Source organism: Corapipo altera, unplaced genomic scaffold, assembly GCF_003945725.1.
Source record: "Corapipo altera isolate COAL_440 unplaced genomic scaffold, ASM394572v1 61411, whole genome shotgun sequence".
Classification (NCBI taxonomy): domain Eukaryota; kingdom Metazoa; phylum Chordata; class Aves; order Passeriformes; family Pipridae; genus Corapipo; species Corapipo altera.
In genome coordinates this window covers 5,106,140-5,125,506 of record NW_020884875.1, presented here as the reverse complement: position 1 = coordinate 5,125,506, position 19,367 = coordinate 5,106,140, and the positions used below count along the sequence as shown (strand labels likewise).

Here is a 19,367-nt window from a genome sequence, read left to right as displayed (position 1 = left end):
GTTTTGTTTGTTTTGTTTTGGGGGTTTTGTTTGTTTTGTTTTGGGGGGTTTTGTTTGTTTTGTTTTGGGGGTTTTGTTTTGTTTTGGGGGTGTTTGTTTTGGTTTGGGGTTTTGTTTGGTTTGTTTTTTTGTTTGTTGTTGGTTTTTTTTGTTGTTGCTGGGGTTTTTTTGTGTGTGTGTTTTTTAGTATAACAGGGTTTTGGATTTTCTTTTTGTTCTTTGTACATTTGTTAGCTGATACAAACTATTTTACTCCTGTATGCGTGCCTACAAAAAGCTAAAATTTGGGAAGTTTTTGAGTAATAGTAATTAAATTTTCAAATTTTAGATGAATAGGCCTTGAAGTGACTTAAGAGTTTTTTTCTTGGTTTCTGAGTGGTCTTGACCTCACATTCTGTATTGTTAGTGTTCAGACTAAGTCCTTCTTGACTGGGAAAAGCTGCATATACCAAACTCTGGTGTTCTTAATACATTAGGTGATACTAAAAGGAAAAAAAAAAATGTTTCTGAACAGCTTTTCTTTCTTGGACAGCTTACTTTTAAGACCTTCTCTTTGAAATAGTTAGACCCTTTAATTTAATTGGACAAGCTTGATTTAGAAAGTGGTACTACAGGATAGATCATGATCACTTAGTGGTTCTGGTCTACTTCATATCTTGTCTTTCATTGCTGTTGCCAGTTCCATTGTTTGGAATCTGCAGGCCATAAAAAACCTTTTCTCTTGTACTACAAATGCAATTAGGGAGGAATATGTTTGAAGGTTGGAGTTTTGCTTCACTGTAACTTTAAACCAGTAGGTGTTGCCCTTTGAATAAGGAAAGATGGGGAAAGGTCCATACTAGCAACTCTGTATTTTTCCTCTGAGACACATGTATGTTTTTTATACATCTACAACATGAGCAGCAAAGGTCTATGTAGCCTTGCCCTTACAGTTTATGCTAAAATCCCTCTCATATGAAATTTTTCTTTTGTCACATAAGTATTACTTGAGTTGTCTGACTCATCTATCAGCTGTAACATCCTTGAAAATTTACACCCTCTGTAGAGCACAAGGGTTTTCATCTTATTATCTTTCAGTTTGGGAAGATGATAAGGGGTCTGACAGTTCTTTTAAAATAAAAAATATAGCTGAATGCAGGAAAGAAAGTAACAGCTGTAAGATCAACTAGTGTACAGGGTGCATGCAACTGTATTGGTGTTTGTGAATTGTAGTCATCTCTACTTATTGTCATAGGTTTGCATTGCAGAGTGAGCACAGATGACATGAACTTGATATTTTTTCAAACAACTAGACTGGAAGATGTACTTCACTAATGGATTTTCAGTCCACAGGGCTGGGTCAGAACAAGTGTCTGAAGTATGAATACTTAGTCTTCAACACTGGCTCTTGCTATGCACCACCACACTGTGTTACTCTGCAGCGTGCTGCTCCTGAGTACTTCAGTCAGACCTCCAAGACCTCCAAGCTTGAAGCAGTGTGGTGATGAATTTCACAAAAGGTTAGAAATGCAAGCTTTTAATAAGTACAAAAATCTGCATTTAGTAAGGACAGAATATTCCTCCTAATACCACATGCTGATTACCATTTTTGGCTTGTCGTCAGTATCATCAGCTCATGTTTTTTAATACTGCCAGCTTGTGGTGTTTATTTTCTTAAACTGAGTTCTGAAGTTTGTGATTATGTGAGGCTATTAGCTTTCCATTAATGAAAGAAGCATTTTTAGTTTAATTTAAAAACACAACTGTGGGCCCATACAGCTGTAAAGCCATAATGAAAACAAAAAAGGTTTTTTTGTTCTAAATGTTTTTTTGTATTTAAATCTTGTTTGTTTGTGTTTTGGCTCATAATGCTCTGAAGTATGTTGTTTTGCTGTTTTTCACTGTGTGTGCAGCAAAACTTTCTGAAGTGTAAGCTGTCCAAAAGTCCCTCTGGACATAAATAGGGTATTTTCAATTGAATAAGAGATGTCTAGGTCACATGCTGGAGCCCTTCAGAGTACAGAACTTACTTTCTGTCCCACTGGCAACCTGGTGAGGTGGCTTTACTAATTGCCAACAAATGTGTAAGTAACTTCCTTCTGTCTGAGGAAGAGACATAAAGCAGGAAATGTAGATGACAAATTCTCCTATGTTAGATACAGTCCTGCCCTAGGGCCTTGTCACCAATAAGGACAAACAGTAGGAAGAACATGAATCTTTGTACAATGCTTTGGTGTATGTTTTGGTGGAGGAATAGAAGAAAAATTTTTTGCAGGACCCACATTAGCTTCTGACACTGCAGAGTCTGAGGAAACAAGATGGCATCCAAGAGCCAGTAGGAACTGTTGATATGGGGGAAGTAAGTTTGCAGATTTTTTTTTTGTTGTTATTGTGATTTGGAGCTTTTGTATGGAAGAAACATCTGTTTTCTACATTTTATTAGCTTTTACAGCAACTACTGCCTAGTTTTCCTTTATATGATTTTTGCCTCTATTAGAGATGAAAAACTTTGAAGCAATTAAAAATGTAGTAACTTTTTAATCTGCCAATATAAGTTTCATAAACGAGCATTGATAGCACAGCTCTGGCAGTGAATAAGAGGAGGAAGAGAATGCAGAGATTATGAGGGAATTTAATGTTTGTGTTTAATAGTATACATTTCATATCCTTTGGGTGGGCTGATGCAGGCACAAATATTAATAGTGCATATTGAACCCAGGAAAAAAAATCATAGTACCTCTTTTTGGTAGTATTTGTAAGCAGATTAAATTGAGTGTTGATAAATGCAAAGTTGCATATCTTTATAGTACAAGTCACATGGCAGTATGGGTGCATGGATAGGCCCTAAAATACCATCAGCGCTCAGGAAATGGAATGAGGATTCTTCTTTAAAATGTCACTTCAACCCAGACATCTGTCAACAAGCTTAGACTATTAAGAAAAAGAGGGAAACATCTCATTTTTACAATACTTTAAATGTAAGGTTTGCTCTTGGCTTAAATGCTACATTTCTGGTTGCATCATCTCAAGAAAAGAATTGAAAAACTAAAGAAGATACAAAAAAGGATGACAGAGTAATTAAAAGAAAGCAATTGCTTCCAGACAAGCAAGGTTTATATAGTTACAGCCCTTCAGTCTGAAGAAGAGACAGCTGGCTGGTGTGAGGAGGCTGTATTATAGAAGTCTTTGAAATCATAGAGAGAGGGTAACTAGGCAATAAGTAATTTTTTACCAATAGAAGAACTCACTGACAGTTATAATCCAGGAACTGTATTTTCATATTAGTTTGGTTGAATTCTGTGTCTCACTTATGCAGTAATGTTAGAGTGGTCAAGATGAGTTGATCAGGAATTTGTACAGTGTCTTCAAAGACAGATCCATTGTGGGTAGGTATTAAATGTGATCGTAGGCTAGTGGAGATCCTGAAGTTGTGATTGCTGGAACCTGACGGTAGGTCCATAAGATATGATTCCCTGTATGTCCTGATGCTTTGATGCGAGCTAAAGACTTCCATCCCTCCTCACTGAGGGGACAGCTAGAACTAGTTCTAGAACAGGAAATTGCAGTTAAAAATTGAGATATTCTGGATGGTGTCCAGGAGCTGTCCCCAGTGTAAGCAGAATTGCATTGACTGCACAGGAGGTGAGACTTTGTAGTTTAGAGGGATTTATGAAGATACTTAATCTGCTCCAGGGGCATGTAGCTAATGGATTTCCTTCTGCTTGGAGGTGCTGCCTTGACATATGAGCAGAGGTTATCAGCCTTCCAACATTTGTACCCTAATGAATTTATTACTTCATATGTAAGGCCCACCACACCGAGTGAACCTGAAACTGAACTGACAGTCTTTGTAGAGTGATGATGCACTCTGCAGTGAGTAATCTCTTCTCAGTGCTTTATTCTTGCCTAGAAACTTGTATAATTTTGTGTTTCAGCAAGACTGGAGAAAAGGTCCAGATATTCTTGAGAAATATCTGTGCTGTTCTCGCAGCCATTAATTTTGTCCTCGCTAATCTGCATCTTTCACTATCTGAGCCACTGCAGTCCTGGAAACAGTCATGGAAAACTGTTGTACTGAGAATATTGCCTAGAAGAGGGGAGAGCATTGTTCTCTGGTGCATCCACCTCATTACTTTTTATGATGACAAGAGATTTCTTGGATCCTGTCCTATTTCCTGTTCACATATCATTGCTTTTCCATCAGCATCAGGTTTCTTCTAGTCTCTCAACTAAGATTTATTTTTCTAATGATTATGTACAGGAAGGCTGGTATTTTAGAAATCTAATTATTCAGCATTGCTATAGGTTTGAAAAGAGATACTGTAAATTTTTTTCCCCCCAATATCAATTACTGGATAGTGTGCACCTACGATGTCCCCCCACTCTCTTTTCCAAGCTCTGGGGGAAGGCGTGGGGGGGAGGCAGCGGGGTTGCGCGCAGAGGGGAGAGTTCCTTTTAAAACCGGCAGCACACCGGGCTTTTGTTTGTGGTTTTTCCTGCCTGCTGCCCGACAGAACCGGCAGCCACCTTCTTGTTCTCCTGTTTGATATTTTTTTTTTTTTCCCCCCTCCCCTGGACGAGAAACCTTCTCCCTGCCTGGCACTGCTGACAGGGAGCGGCCCCATTCCTTTGCCGGCCGTCACGGCACCTGCCGACCTCTCCGAGCGAGGTGTCTGCCTCGGGCTACGCCCTGTGCCCGGTTCTGCGGGTCAGAGAATCTTCCTGCGGCAGCTGCCTGACCCCTTCCACCGCCCACCGCTGCGGGCAGTTATTTCCTGAGCTGTGGAGCCCCGAGGTGTTACCGAGGACCGTGCCCATAGCCCTGGGACTGGCGGGAACCCCCCCCTTCATGGCTGGCAGTGGAGCCGCCATGGCTCACGTGGCTGTGAGCAGTTGTTGAACTGGCGGGAGCAGCCCGCGGACCTGGGGAAGTAAGGTTTTGTTTTGAAAGTTTGGGTTACACCGCTGTTGCTCATTTGGGTTTGTTTTATATACGTGTATGTATGTGTATTAATAAAGAGCTGTTATTTTCTTTTTCCACACCTCTCACCTGAAGCTGCCTAATTTCGAAGTTGTAATAACTTAGAGGGAGGAGTTGGGTTCCCCTTTTTTTTTCCCCTAACGCGCCCTCCTTAGCAAACATTTGTCTCTTGCTGAACTAAGACAAGCGTTAAAAGAGAATAAGAGAATATGAAATTATTTTGTGTGTCTTTTATCCTTGAGAACTGTATAAAAAAACTATTTGGGGAGTTTAAATTAGAAACGTTATTAATGGAATGTGCTAGAGGGCTGTGACATCTTCTGCAGAAAGAGAAGCCTTGGAGTTACTAGTTGGAGTTCAGTACTCAAGCTTAGCAAAAAGCAGTTCTGGTCAAAGTTCCTTCTACCTTTACTGTAGCGTAGTTGTATGTGCTTTTGGGTACCCCCTATGTTCTTTAAAGCACATAAACACTGAGAATTTGTTTCAAGCTCCATACATATAGGTGCCTTAAAACCTGCGTATTTTATACACTTGTGTTGCTAATTTTTGGAATTTTATGGACTGAAAAGATGCAGATAAGAATGGAGGTGGAAAAGCTTCTGCCTGGAAGATCCAGTAATTCCAAGTGATTACTGGATTTTATCACTTCTTTATAAATGAGCAGAAGGGCTTCTTGATCTTTGCTTTACTAAAGAAACATATTGCCTGAAACAAACCTCCTAACATTTTGCTTTTCTCATGTTGCTTTCTGGTTTTGTGGTTTTGGAGCTATACTAAGTGCTGTGATTTATTTAGGATTATGGCACAGCAAGTTGAGGTCGAGGTGAGTATTTCTGTTGGTTGGCAGAATTGAAGCTAGCACCTCCTGCGGTTCTGTCAAGTTTTGAGCCTTTTGTATGTTTTCTGAGGAGCTGATTAGGATCCCCTCCCGCTTTTGCCCACCAAGGTTCTTGGGGCTAGTGCTTTCAACTCGGTGCTTGCACCTTTGTAGTCATCAGTTGCAGAACATGCTCGAATTAATTTTTTAAAAAATGTGGTCTCTTGTAAATATTATGAGTAGGGATTTAATTTTGTATTTATGGAGGGAATAGATATTAATTAAAACAATGGCTTTGTGCAATTGCAGACTAATAACGTGTTCCTGTGGCAGAGCTGTATGAGATTTTTTTTCTTGTTTTAAACACTGAATGCCGAAAATATTTGACTGATATTTGGACTGATAGCTGAATGCTTGAAAAAATGGACAGAACAAATGCTTGTTGTGAATGAAAGGTTGCACAACTGCAGGCAAGACATCTTTCTAAGTCATTATGTCCAGCCACGTTTTTAAAAGGTATGATTAAAATAACAGTCTTGGGTGAATATGAAAGTTAGCCATGAGTTTAGTTTCCAGTGGGAGAAATTTACTCAATGTTTGTAAGATGACTCTTTGCCTAAGGAGGGTGGGTATTGGCATGTTTGACATATTTGACCTGATGACTCCGTTTTTCACTTTGGACATATGAATTCACTTCTGTGAAGAATTAGTTTTTGTAGACTTGTATCAAATAAGATATCTTTCTTTCTTTTGTAGTATTTGTAGGTATATTTTTACTTTTTTTTTCTTTTATTTTCATGCTTACCATGTAAAATCCTTTCCGAAAGCAGCAGTAAACTGTAAGTAAATAAAATGCAAATTCTCCAACAACTGTTTTGTTGCCCAGTTGTATGGTCCCAAATGAGTTTTAAAACCAAAGTAATGAAAGATTACAAGTATCAAGAATAAACTCCTCATTGTAGCAACAGATTATCACATATATTGTAATTCAGTGGTCAAATGATAGTCTGTAGGATAGTATCACTAAACTTCTAATTATGTCAAATCACTGTCACTTTTTCAGGGATTAAACTGAAATAGTATTGGGGAGGGGATGTAAATTTTAGGAGGTAAGGATAGGTGAATATAAGAGAAATTAAGCGCTGGGATTAATGACCCTATTTAACATGATAGACTGTAGTTTATAAGTATTACCTTGGAGGCTTGAAGAAGGGGTTACTTTGATTTTTTTTCTTTGGGAAATGCATAGGGGAAACATTCATTGGTACTTTATGTGACAGTAGGATGGGGAGATAATTTTAGAATTCATGCCTTATTATAGTCTTGTGGTTTCAGAATGTTGTCAGTAGCAAACCCAATGACAGATGAGTAAGGTAACACAGGTGTATCTTGCTTTATTCTACTGAAGAAAGGATCTACAGGCACCCGATGGGGAATTTGAACTGCAGCTTAGTTCTCCCCCTAATATATAGCCTGAAAGTACTGAACAAAAATAAAAGAAGGAAAACAATTTGTAATGCTGTGCTAATCTAGAATAAAAGCAAACTGTATACATTGAGAAATTGTAATGGTTTGCTGCTGCTGCATGTTTACTTTTCTTGCAAGCGGAAATAATCATTTACTTAAAGTTGTGTCTGCCATCAGCATAAAATATGTCATGATACTGAAAATATAAATCACTCTGTGTATCACCCTATGTTTAAGTATGGGCTTCAATTGCAGCAGACTCAGGTTAAACATTAGGAAACTTTCTAGTAGAGAGGATAATGAAGCGCTGGACTAAATTGCTTGGGGAAGTCATCCATGCCTGGAACCTTTGGAACAGGGTCTGCAAATACTGCCAGAAGAGGTAATGGTATGGTTTATAATCCCACCCTACCACTTTGTGTAACAGGATTTCTCAGAGTCAGTGCCTATTTCTTGGGATTTTTTTTTTCTGGGAGAAACTTGGGGCACATAGACTTGGCTGTTTGTTCTTAAAACTGAAAAAAAAAAAAATTCCTTGCAATTGAAATGGTGCTTTGAATCAGCATTTCCTTTTCAGTAATAATATGCTAGATTACTTCCAGTAAGGAAAAAAAAAATCAACCATGCTGTTGAAGTTCAGGTCTTTTGTACTGTGCTTTTTGGCTTTCAGTGAAAGTCAAAAGCTTTTGGACAGTTCAGTGAAATAGTGTGTGTTCAAAATTTAGATTAAATGGTTACAGCAAAAGAAAAATATTGCTATACATTTTTCTATTATAATTACATATTTTCTATTTTCTATTATAATTAATAAGATTTCTTTTTTTTTTATATCACACTTCTAATTAAATGGGTATTTCAATTGCAGGGGTTCTTTTGTGTTTTGTTTTTTGGAGGGGGAGAAGTTAGAAAGTAGAGACTGAAAAGAAATGTTTTGACTGATACTGTTTGAAGTCTGTAGCATCCAGCACTTTATCTTAAAATACCTGCAGATGATGTGTGAACTTGTTAAGTAGTAAAAATGTTCCAGTTGATTGCTTTAAGTTTTGCCTACAGTGACTTCTCAAATAGCTGATTTAAAGTAATTCCTCAATTACTCTTCCAAATAAATCATTGTAAGCCTCGTTTATTATATGTGATCATATTGCAAAAATGGCAACATATAGTAGTTTTTATTTTGGTGTTGGATAGTCGCATTAATTTCCTGGCTTCTTTATGCTAATTAAAGAAGGCGTTTTTCATCTGTTTCGTCAGAAATTCATAGTCCATCCTCAGCCTCTCTGGGTGACTGCAGAAGACATAGAATTGTGTCATCACAACAGATGAGCAAGTTGAGGGTAAAAACTTTTAATATGATTATTCACAGCTGTAAGAACAGATGAAATAAAATATTCAAGAGTTCTGTTTTGAACATGACAATATCAGAAAATTAAGAGAAAGACTTCAGAAATGTGGGAACATTAAATTATATGCATTATTTTGGTATATAGAGGAAGAAAGAGAAGAACTGTAACATTTAAACACAGATGCTCTTTATAGTCTACTAAGAAACCAAAAAGCACTCCATTAAAATGTCTCTTGTAGGTGGTTTTTAAACCAGAGTAGATAAAAATAAATGAGACTGAAAGCTTACATGCAAATTGTTAATGTGTTCAGGCCTTTTGGGGATCATTAGGTAGTTTGTGGCCTATAATGAAATACTGAATTAGTGAGTTGTAATGCTGTTGGCAGCTGCATCTGTATATGAAAGGTAGTAAGTATCTGCATAATCTGAATTTATATAGCATTTATCTCGGGTTGTTTAATACAACCCTGCAGAAGAATGATAAGGTGTTTCCTTCAGGGGAGAGGGGAGAGATGGGAAGAAAAGTAATTCTTAATAAATAGCATTCTTGGTAATGTCTTTATTTTAATTCCTTTAGACTATGTCTGAATGTATCCAGCTCTCATTTGCTGTTTGTAGAATTGGCATTTACACGGTAAGGCAACATTTTAACTAACTATTTTGTTGTTAGTGTTAATGCCATTTGAGTGAAAAGAATTTGCTTAAGTTTTTTAGGATTGGAATTGAGTAATGCAGATAGCGAAAGGTATTTGTCATACTAATTTACATAAAGAGACTACAGTGTGTTTTTGTCCTGTCAAAGATTTACTAATACCAGAATAAAAAAAGTATTCTCCACTTTACTTAAAAAGGTAAAGAAAAATTCAGCCAACATCTTCAGGTATAAGAAAATCTAGAATTCATGTGCATCAGTTGCTGAGAATTCTTGCCTAATGTAATTGCTGAAGGGTTTGTGTACATTTGCTGTTAAATATCTAAAATGTTTGAGTAATGTCATATATTAAAACTTGTTACCTAAATGCACATATTGCAAACTTTGTCTGAAGAGCCTTAATGTATTCCAAATGCGAAATTAAACTTCCCAAACATTATATTAAGAAATGAGGTTTACTTCAAGCATACGTCCCAAATATGCTTATTTTTTTTCTGTTCCCAGTTGTTCCAATTAATGATGAGAACAATTAGATGAGTGGGGTGTTTCATAGAAACGTAGAAGAGTGTGTTGCTCAGATCATGCTTCATATCCTGGAGGTTTTGGAGCATGAGTGCTGCTCCTTCTGTTAACACTTTTCAGGATGCAGGCTGGCACATGCCACTTCGTGTTTGACTGGAATGTAGTCAGAACTGTAGGTGAGTTTTGAACAAAAGTGATGAGCACTATATGCCATCAGTAAGTCTTAATAGAGAATAGAATCACAAAGCTTAACATTTGCTTTTGTTCACAGAATTTGGTTGCCTTAATATCTGCTTGAAGTTTTTTCCCCATGACATTTGCCTCTGTTGTGTTTTCAACATTTGAAAGTCTAGTTTCTAAATGGTAGAAAATAACAGGTTGGGGCAATATGGACAAAATACTCATGGAGGAAAGCACTACTTGCAAAATCAAAGGTATATTTTCCTGTGGTATTTAAATTTCTTAGGAAGACTTCTTTTCTAAAAATCCTGTGTGATAAGAGAAATTTAAATGAAAGATCAGAGAGGGTTACAGTATGAGGTTTTCATGGTTGCAAGGTACACAAACTGTCTGCCAGCTTTTTAGGAATGTCCAAGTATAAATATGTGTGTATTGCAGATCTGAGTGTAAAAAGGTACAATGTACAGCAAAATACATGCTCTGACAATAATTGGTTCAGTGTTAGTTTAAAATAGATTAAGTTGTCTGTAAACCACAGTGCACAGCTAAGTGGTAGTTAGTAGCTGTGGTTATAGTGACAGTTGTGTAGCTGGTATCTCACTGTGAACTTTTGGGCAGCAAAATACTTAATTTCATCAAATGTTTTAAATTGAAAAATAAAAAGGACTACCTTCACATATGAAAATGCTGAGAGAAACTGATTTCATTGACTGCTGGTACTTAACAAAGGACAGTAAGGAGGATGATGAGTAGGCTTCCAGAGTATCCAGAGATGCACTGTTGTGGCCACAGTTGTAGAGGCAGCACATGGGTCCCATGAAAAGTGCATTTGAAGGCTTGCTTAGTTCCGTTAAGAAAGTGTTAGATGCAGAGAATACTTGCTTATATGAGAATGCCTGTCATTGGAAAGGTGAGTTTCAGATGATCTAACTGGGAAGTGGGCTTGGACAGCTTTGATATCAGAGTAAACAGAGAGGCCTGCTGAAGTGAGCTATGCAGAAATGCAGCATGATAGTTCCTCCCTGTGTTCTGTGCCCTGCTTATGCTTGTAACTCTGCTAGATTTATTGCTCAGGTATGTGAGCATCTGGCAGCTAGCAAGTATTGTGGTCCGTACTGATGTCAAGAAACAAAACACAAAACTCCATATTTCCTTTTTAATTAATTCCTTGTGTTGTGTTCTTTCTGCTGCATGCTGTTTTGCAGATTTAATAGATTTTTTTTTTTTGCTAGTTGATTGATTTTTGTGCAAAATCTAAGGAGTCCCTGGAACTCCAGTCCTTAGCAGCACCGTGTTTTCAGTTTTACTGTATTACTTGGACACTTACTGTTCTGCATGTCCTCATTGTACAGTACTGCAAGTATCTTACAAAGGCTCTCAGTCCTTTGGACTACAGACATCTCAACTGTTAGTCTGTTATCAATCTACTTATCAGTAACACTCTCAAGCAACCATTACTTTAACTGTACTATACCATTAAATAGGCTTCCTGTTTTTATGGCATATATGATTATGAGATGGAAGGGTTTATATAGTGATCCATGGCAAAAGAGCATGTGATGCCTTCAACTACCATAACTAAGAAGACAAAAGCTTTGTCTTGAGCTAGGAAAAACATACATCTTTGCAGGAGTACAGAAGGAGATATAATGCCTATTTTGTGGGAATAAACCAAGTGAGTTTACTTTGAAGTGTATACCCTTGAAGGGCGATAGAAGAAAAGCAAAGGTGGTTAATATAAAAACTGTATAGATATTTGTGAGGATCTGAAACTCATAGATGTGTATCCTAAAAGGAAAACATTATCACAAACTCAAATGAAAACTTTTAGGATTAAGAAATCACTCAACCAATGAAAATAAACTCTATTTCCTGCATGTTTTACACAGCTAGTAGCTTCTGGCAGGAGTACCAGTTTTTCAGGTGTCTGTTTCTGCTTCTTCCACTATACTAGTGTCTGCATCAGATGTGTCAATTGGATGTGTGGGAACAGGCAGATAAATTACTTCTTGAATCTGCTTGGCTGTGGAAATTGTAAGCATATGGCAGATTGTAACTAAGCTTATCATTATGTTATAGTTTATTTCCTTTTTTGTTTCTGATTTAGTTTTCTTGACCAGGTAAAAATTCCAATAAAATAATGATGGCAAATTCAACCTACATGAACTTCAGAGGAAAAATGATCTGAATTTTTTTGTTTTGAAAAACAATTTTTATGATGGAACATTTGCCACCTTAGATACTTAGGAATCCATCTCAGAAACAGTGTGCATGATTGTATGCCTACACATGTTATCTGGAAGGTTCTCTGATATTCTGTATTAGGCTTTGAAACTTCTTTCTTTTCAGCTGTTTGCATATAATTTTAAGCTTGAACAGGGGTGTCTGCATCTGGCCCTTAACTATGACTTCAGGAACACATGAAAAATAATTTTCACATTACTTGTTGTTTTGGATAGCAAAGCAAGGACAGAAGCCTCTGCAGGGATGAGAACCATGCAAAAATACCTAAGGAGACTTAGTGGAAACATGGTCTTCTGCTGCTATACATTAGAAGGAAAAATACTGGAAAATAGCATTTTCCTGTCTCAGGAAATTATAAACTAATAGTTTTCCTTGGTTTCAAAATGGAACATCATTTGATAAATAATTTTGTTTAAAACCAATTTTGTTTAACAAAAAGCCCTCCGTAGAGCTTTCTTCTTTCAGATGCTGGGTATGGCAAAAATGACACACTGTAGCAGCATTGCATCGATGTTGGCAATGTCTTGCCTTGAATTTGCATAGTGAGATGTGGAAATAAATGATGCATTTTTTACAGCTGTACTTTCTATAGTTTATATATGTTAAGTATAGTAAATGATGCAAATGTGCTTTTAGTTTTCTGGTTTACATTGAACTTACTTATATTTGCCTTTGTTTATAATAATAAATTGATGTTGAAATGGTTTGACTGGAAACAACTGTTGTGCTGAGGAATTTGTCTGACATTAGAACAAAACAGAAATAACATTTACTGATGAAGTCGTGGAGGGGAAGCTTTTAAGAGAAGAGAAACCAAGGCAATAACTAAAGGCAGCCATTGAACAGGAAGTAATCATGGGAGTATGTTTGGAAGGCTGTGGAGCCAGCCTGTGACTTACAGTATGGAAAGCTTCCTGTGAGATTGTTCCTGCTTCCCCTCCCTGACATGGTTTCCCATTGGAAAATGCTAAGTTAAAGTAATAACAAAACTCATATAGCATATCCTGTCTGCTCCTCCCTTTCCCATGTCATGTTCTTGACCTGAGCAGCAAAACAAAGGCACAAAAGTACAGCCGGAAAAAATCCTTTTATGTGCTACCCTCTGGGAAATGTGTATAATCCCATTCACAGCCACTGCTGATGTTCTGTGGGTAGACTGTTGGAAAGGTGTAAATGCTTTTAACTTCCACCCTAAAATAAAAGGTTCTTGCTGTCACCGGAGTCTTGGCAGTGACTTGCAGGGGGTGAGACTGTGCCCATTTTTTGTTGTAAATCTGTAGTCAAGCTGCTTGAACCATGATAGTTGGGATTTGCAGTGCTACCAACCAAAACATGAGAAAGACTGTTCTGATGCATGTATTGCTCTGTGCATGTGAATGTTAGATATAATGTACTGTACTCACATTACTGAGCAGCTTCTCCTTGTGGCCAGAGCTCATTTGATCTGTGAAAAGAGCTCAGCAGCTTGGTCCAACCGATGCTGCTGCAACAGCATTGCTTCCCTGAGCTACTACCTTGATGTACACTGTATTTACAGCTCTTTGAGAACCTCTGACAACTAGTAACTGATTTAACTGCGAAAGGTATGGTTTGTCAAATCAGCCAGTTAATTTTTGCATAATGTCTGTTTGACAAACTTGCAGGTTGGAATAGAGCTTTGTCCTGGACTAGGGAGTTGATGAATAGGGGTTGTGTTCCCTCTGATTTATCTCTGCTGTCAATGGCCCCTTCCTGCTCTAGAAAGCAGCAGTGTTGTTCCACAGGCCATTAGCTTTAGGGAGGGTAAGAGGAAAAGCCCAGATCCTCATTACAAAAAGTCTCCAGTCTTTTCTGTTCAGACAAGTTGTTGTTCAATTTGCATTTATCAAAGCTGTGTTGTCAGTTATCCTGTACATAAGTGCTATTTTGCTTCTTTCCTTTGGAAGTCAAGATTCCTAATCCTTAATCCTGCTGTCTTTCCAGAAAACTGTTGTGTAATGTCATGACAGAATGTCATGTTTTGCCTTCAGTGGCTGTTTCACATGAAAGATTAACTACTCTTTTTAGGCTCAAGTGATGCAGGGGGTGATGGCATCATGAGCATGGAATTTTTCTGGTGGTCTCTACTGAGCATCCTCTTTTTTTGTGCAGTTTGCAAAATAACTTCTTTAGTTATTAAAAAAATAAATAGTTTTAAATGAATAATAGGTTTAAAATGTAAATTGTAAATACATTGCAAAGAAAAGACATTCAAAATTCTGACAATCTCCTATGAAAAATATGATCTGTTTGAAATCTCAGCTGCCCTGAGACTGTGGACTTGAAAAGGTAGCAGGGGGGGCATGTTGAATTAGTGGCAAGTGTACAAATCTAGTAGTTAGCTGTGTAATATTAATTACAGAGAGGGTGAAAAGACTAGAAATGGCTCTCTTGTGGAAGTAAATTTTTTCTTTCACATTGTGTAATCCAGAGACTGTGTATAGCAATGAGGCTTCCAAAAAAGCAAGTTAATTTGCAAGAATCTCTGGACTCTTGACTGGTCAAGTCTAAGTTGTGATGAAAGGTTGCACCCTGTGATTATGCTAAGAACTGCATATGCTGCTGTCTGCAGGAATGCAATCACATCCTCTATCTTGTACCATTGTACAAATAAGAATATAACAGTTGATTTCCAAGTGGAAATAGCAAGCAACAGTAATATATACACCACTCGTAGTATTTTGCATGCAGTTGTAGGTTTTTTATTGTTCTGTTTTTTGTAACACTCTTCCCAAAAGTGGTGTTGCTTTTGAGTCTGAATTGTAAAGTGTTTCTTGTTGGTCTGTACTTGCCTTGAACAGCAGCTGGAAAACCAGAGAGCATTAGAACTTATATTTCTTACAGAATAATTATGTTTTTTACAAGATGTCATATTACAGCAGAAGTTGGACAAATTTATTCTGTGGATCTTAAACTTGTTTTGATACTGTGAGCTCAAAAATTGTCTGTTTTCTGTAGACTGATAGAAGATTGCTTTTTCCTGTGAACATGCTTGCACTGTGTCCTGAGGACATTGGTGATATGTTTCCATTATGATTGCTACTGTAAATAGTTCAACTTTGTTTTCTGAAGACATCCTGCATTTCAAGAATAGGTATCTTTTAAGGGAAGAAATCATACAAGTGGATAGTAGATGAAAAATAAATAAATAAAGGAAGTGCACCAAATGCCCCAGAATTTCATCTGTTATGAATTAGCTTTTTTTGGGGAAAAGACACTTCTAATTCTCTCTATTACTATGTGTCTGGCCTTGGTGTTTTTAATTTTTCTTCTCACCATAAAGTTTAAAATGTTTTCTCAGTTGTTGAAGTTAGTTTGCTAAATACCTTGCTGCTACAGCTTCTTTATAGCCTGCTGTCTTCAAAATAGTTTGAGATTGTGTTCATGTGTAATTAAAGCTGTAAGTGCTTTTGGAAAGGCTGTTCTACAGCATCCTTTAGATACTTTTAAAGTAAATAGTGCTTTTAGATCAACTTTCTACTGCAATGCTTATATTTTGATCAGTTTGATTGTATTGCACACAAATCATAAAACTATTTATATTCCATCACCTTTGAGTGCCACTTCATTTTTGTTGGCAAGGACTTATATAGTACAAAACTGTATTGAATTTTTATTGGGTTTATATTGCTGGGTATTATGTTGTTTAAGAGTAGAAAACAACAGTGTTTAATAGATGTCATAATTTTGTACTGTGGTTCCACTGGTCTGAATGTGTATGAATATACATACGCAAATTTCAAAAGGTAGCTTTAAAGTAACTAGGTGTTGTTAGTATGTTGTTCTGGGCAATAGACTTTTAGGAATTGGTCAAGATGAGAGAGGTGGTGTCAAGCATGTCTTTTGTCCTGGAAAGCAGAGTCTATGTACAACTGTCACATGGTGTTGTAACCAAGACTTTAAAATTCTGTTTCTGGTGATGTCACAATTGCCTCTGTGAGTGTAGGCAAACCTCTGGTACCTCCGCTTGCAGCAATGTTTGTTCTTAGGCTTCCCAAAGTTGCAACTTCAATTTCTTAGCTGTATTTAATATTACCAGTTAAAGTGCTAGACTTACTTTATTTCACTCAACCCTTCTGACATCCTCTTCAAGACTTCTGGTTACTGACATCAAGATTTGTGTTTCAGATGCTTTTGCCTTGCCCTTTATAAGAATTGTGTGTTGGTTTTTTCTCTGCTTGAATTTATTAATGAATCTACGAAGAGAGAGCATGAGAAGAGCAACTTGGGTCATATCGTGGGATGTTACAGGAAAGTAACTCTCGGTTTCAATGGTTCTAAAATGCTTTTCATTGTGACATCTCATTTCACTTTGAACAAGAAGACGACTCCAAAAAGGATCAAATGTAGAAACAGACACCTTGACATGCCAGATTAAAAAGCAGTGGCTACAGCAGCATGAGAGACCCAAATACTGGACCTCAGCCTCGCAGGAAAGAATAATATAGGGATCATAAAAGGAAATTCTAAATCCAAACAACCAATGAATAAAAAGGTCGAAATGTATGTTAAAAAAAAAAAGGAAACACAACTAAAAAAAACCTCTGAAAAACAGCTGCTGGGGAATGAGCTGTGCTGAGCTGATGAAAATCTGAGGCTCTAGGACTATTGAATACTGAGCAAGAAAACCACAATAAAAGAAACTGAGGTATTAGGTGTGTGTTGTGCTGAGCCTGTAATGTAATATTAATTCATCTTTTATAAGCTATCACCCTTCAATAAGAATTTAGTCGATGGTAAATCAGATTCAGATGGAGAATATGAGTAAAGCTCTTAGTAAGTATGAAATATGAATGTATTTGGAAATGCCACTGGAACTCTTCCTCATGATGGTTTTTATTATTCTGTCTGCTTGTATTCCCAAGTCTCACAATAGTGGCTCAACTTTCAAACTTCCTGGTGAGACACAAGCTACTTTGTTTTTCAGCAGAGTAAACTGACATGTAAAATGCAAACAATTTACTGATATTCCACAGCAAGTTCTAGACAAGATCTTGTGGTTCCAAATCACAGTGCCTCAGGCAATTGGCATCTAGGCATTTGAATACTTGCATTAACCTTCTGCTCTTTTTACTGTTGAAATTAGAACACAAATAGAAAAAAATCTATTGTGATTGCAAATTTGTTTGTGAATTCTAGCATGGGCTTCAGAAAAAGAGAAGCTTGTTTTGTGGCTTCTTTTGTAGGAGTTAGGGATTTTCCCTTTTAAAATCCTGTCGTGTAAGAAACTCTTTCTTGAGGAAGGAAGATGTGAATTTGCTCAAATTCTTGAATATTATTGCAAGGAATGCCACTGATTTCATGTTGTCTACTACTCTGTCCTCTGTCTGGCCCCTTTCTGGCCTTTACAAGGCTTCTTTAGGTGATATAGATGAGCCAGGTAAGCTGACATCTTTTTTTCTCTTAGCATCTGGTTCTAATGAAGTAACCTTTTTTTCCCCATGCTGTGATATTGTGTATGACCAGGGTTCAGAATTTTCTATTTTTGATTCCCTGTTCTCTCATTGCTAGAATATTTTTGTTAAAAAAGCCACTTGTATTATATTTCAACATGTGTATTGTAAAAACTGTTTACTGTAAAAACTGTTGCAAGGAAGGTCTTCTTAAGAAGGATAAGGTATTCAGTGGAGGACTGAAAAGAGAGTGTGTAGCAAATGTGGTGCCAAAACTTTTATTTATTTATAGAAGTTATAAATTTTTACTATTATATACTTAGTATGTTGAACTATTGCAGGTCTTTGTGTTGCTGTTTAGGCACTAGACATAGCTGTATTCCTTAGCTCTTAAACTGACTTAAGTAGATTTCTGGTGGCTTTGTCTGTGTTTTGTACTGAAAGCAGACTGCTTACTTGAAGAGTAGGCTTTGAGTCTTAGTGGAGCTTTACAAGAGTTACTTGGGATATCGAAGAAGGTCTTCATGTAAAGGTCTTTTTCAATAGCTGTTCTGGGTTTTTCAAGGTTGAAATGCTTCCTTTTAAAAGAAGGGCATAATTGAGAAAAGTGCTTTATAGACAGGTGAATTAATGGATTTGTGTTGCTGATGCAAGGCTTCATGGCACAGAGTCGTGAAGTATAGGAAGCCTCAGAAACAGGAAACCTCCCTTGATGCACAAATGTCTTTGCTTTTCATGGTCACATGATAAAATCATAACAAATAGAGCTGAAAAAGTGAGAGTCATCTAATTAGTTCCTGACTCAGAAGTAGGATGAACTATGACCAAACCAGTTCTGACCAGACTGCTTCTCTAAAAAACCCCATCAGATTCCATAAACTTCTCTGGCATGCTCCAGATGCTACTTGATTGTGTCTGATTCTGAGCCCCTCACTACAAGAAAGACACTGAGGTGCTGGAATGTGTCCAAAGAAGGGCAGCAGACCTTGGAAAGATTCTGGAGCACAGGTCCTATGAGGAGTGGCTGAGGAAGCTGGAGTTATTTAGCCTGGAGAAAAGGAGGCTCAGGGGTGACCTTATCGCTCTTCACAACTTCCTGAAAGGAGGTTGTAGTCAGGTGGGGGTTGGTCTCTTCTCCTGTGACAGGCTGTGTGATAAGAAGAAATGACTTCAAGGCTGTACTGGGGAGGTTTAGATAGGATATTAAGAAAATTTGTTCATGGAAGGGGTGGTCAAGCTTTGGAACAGGTTGCCCAGGGAAGGGGTTGATTCACCATCCCTGGGGGTATTTAAAAGACTTGGTACTGCTGGGTTAATGCTTGGACTTAATGATCTTTTCCAACCTAAATGATTTAGTGATTCTGAGGTTCTTTCTTCTGAAGAGTAGTAAACTTTGAAAAAAAAAAAAAGCATTGCAAATGCTTCCATCATGGGATAGTAGTTGGCTTACAGGGAATATGAATTGCTATGAAATTAGATTTCAGACCTTAACTAGTTATATTCCATAGGATCAAAGAAAGGCTTGGGTTGGAAGGAACGTTAAAGATCATCTAGTTCCAGCCCCCTTGCCATGGAGAGGGGCACTTTCCACTAGACCAGGTTGCTCAAAGACTTGAACACTTCTGCTTCCAGAGGTGGGTATCCACAGCTTCTCTGGGCAACCTGTTCAAATTCTCACCACCCTCACAGTAAAGAATTTCTTCCTAACATCTAACCTAAATCTCTGCTCTTTTAATTTAAAGCCATTGCCCCTTGTTAAAATTTATTTTTAT

General features: G+C 37.4%; 1 protein-coding gene across 4 annotated transcripts in view; it reads left to right on the top strand.

Moving 5' to 3' along the window:
* Window positions 1-19,367, top strand: part of ARL15 (ADP ribosylation factor like GTPase 15) — a 276,210-nt gene that overhangs the window by 42,541 nt on the left and 214,302 nt on the right. For 2 of the 4 annotated variants that reach the window (XM_027635363.1, XM_027635362.1), the window contains exons 2-5: window positions 6,608-6,616; window positions 7,482-7,626; window positions 8,496-8,578; window positions 9,164-9,220. The exons of 1 other annotated variant lie outside the window; for it this stretch is intronic. In XM_027635363.1, coding sequence (XP_027491164.1) covers window positions 7,581-7,626; window positions 8,496-8,578; window positions 9,164-9,220 — 186 coding nt within the window. In that variant the 5' untranslated portion in view covers window positions 6,608-6,616; window positions 7,482-7,580. The remainder of the gene's footprint in view (window positions 1-6,607; window positions 6,617-7,481; window positions 7,627-8,495; window positions 8,579-9,163; window positions 9,221-19,367) is intronic. One more of the 4 variants, XM_027635364.1, reaches the window with a different exon arrangement.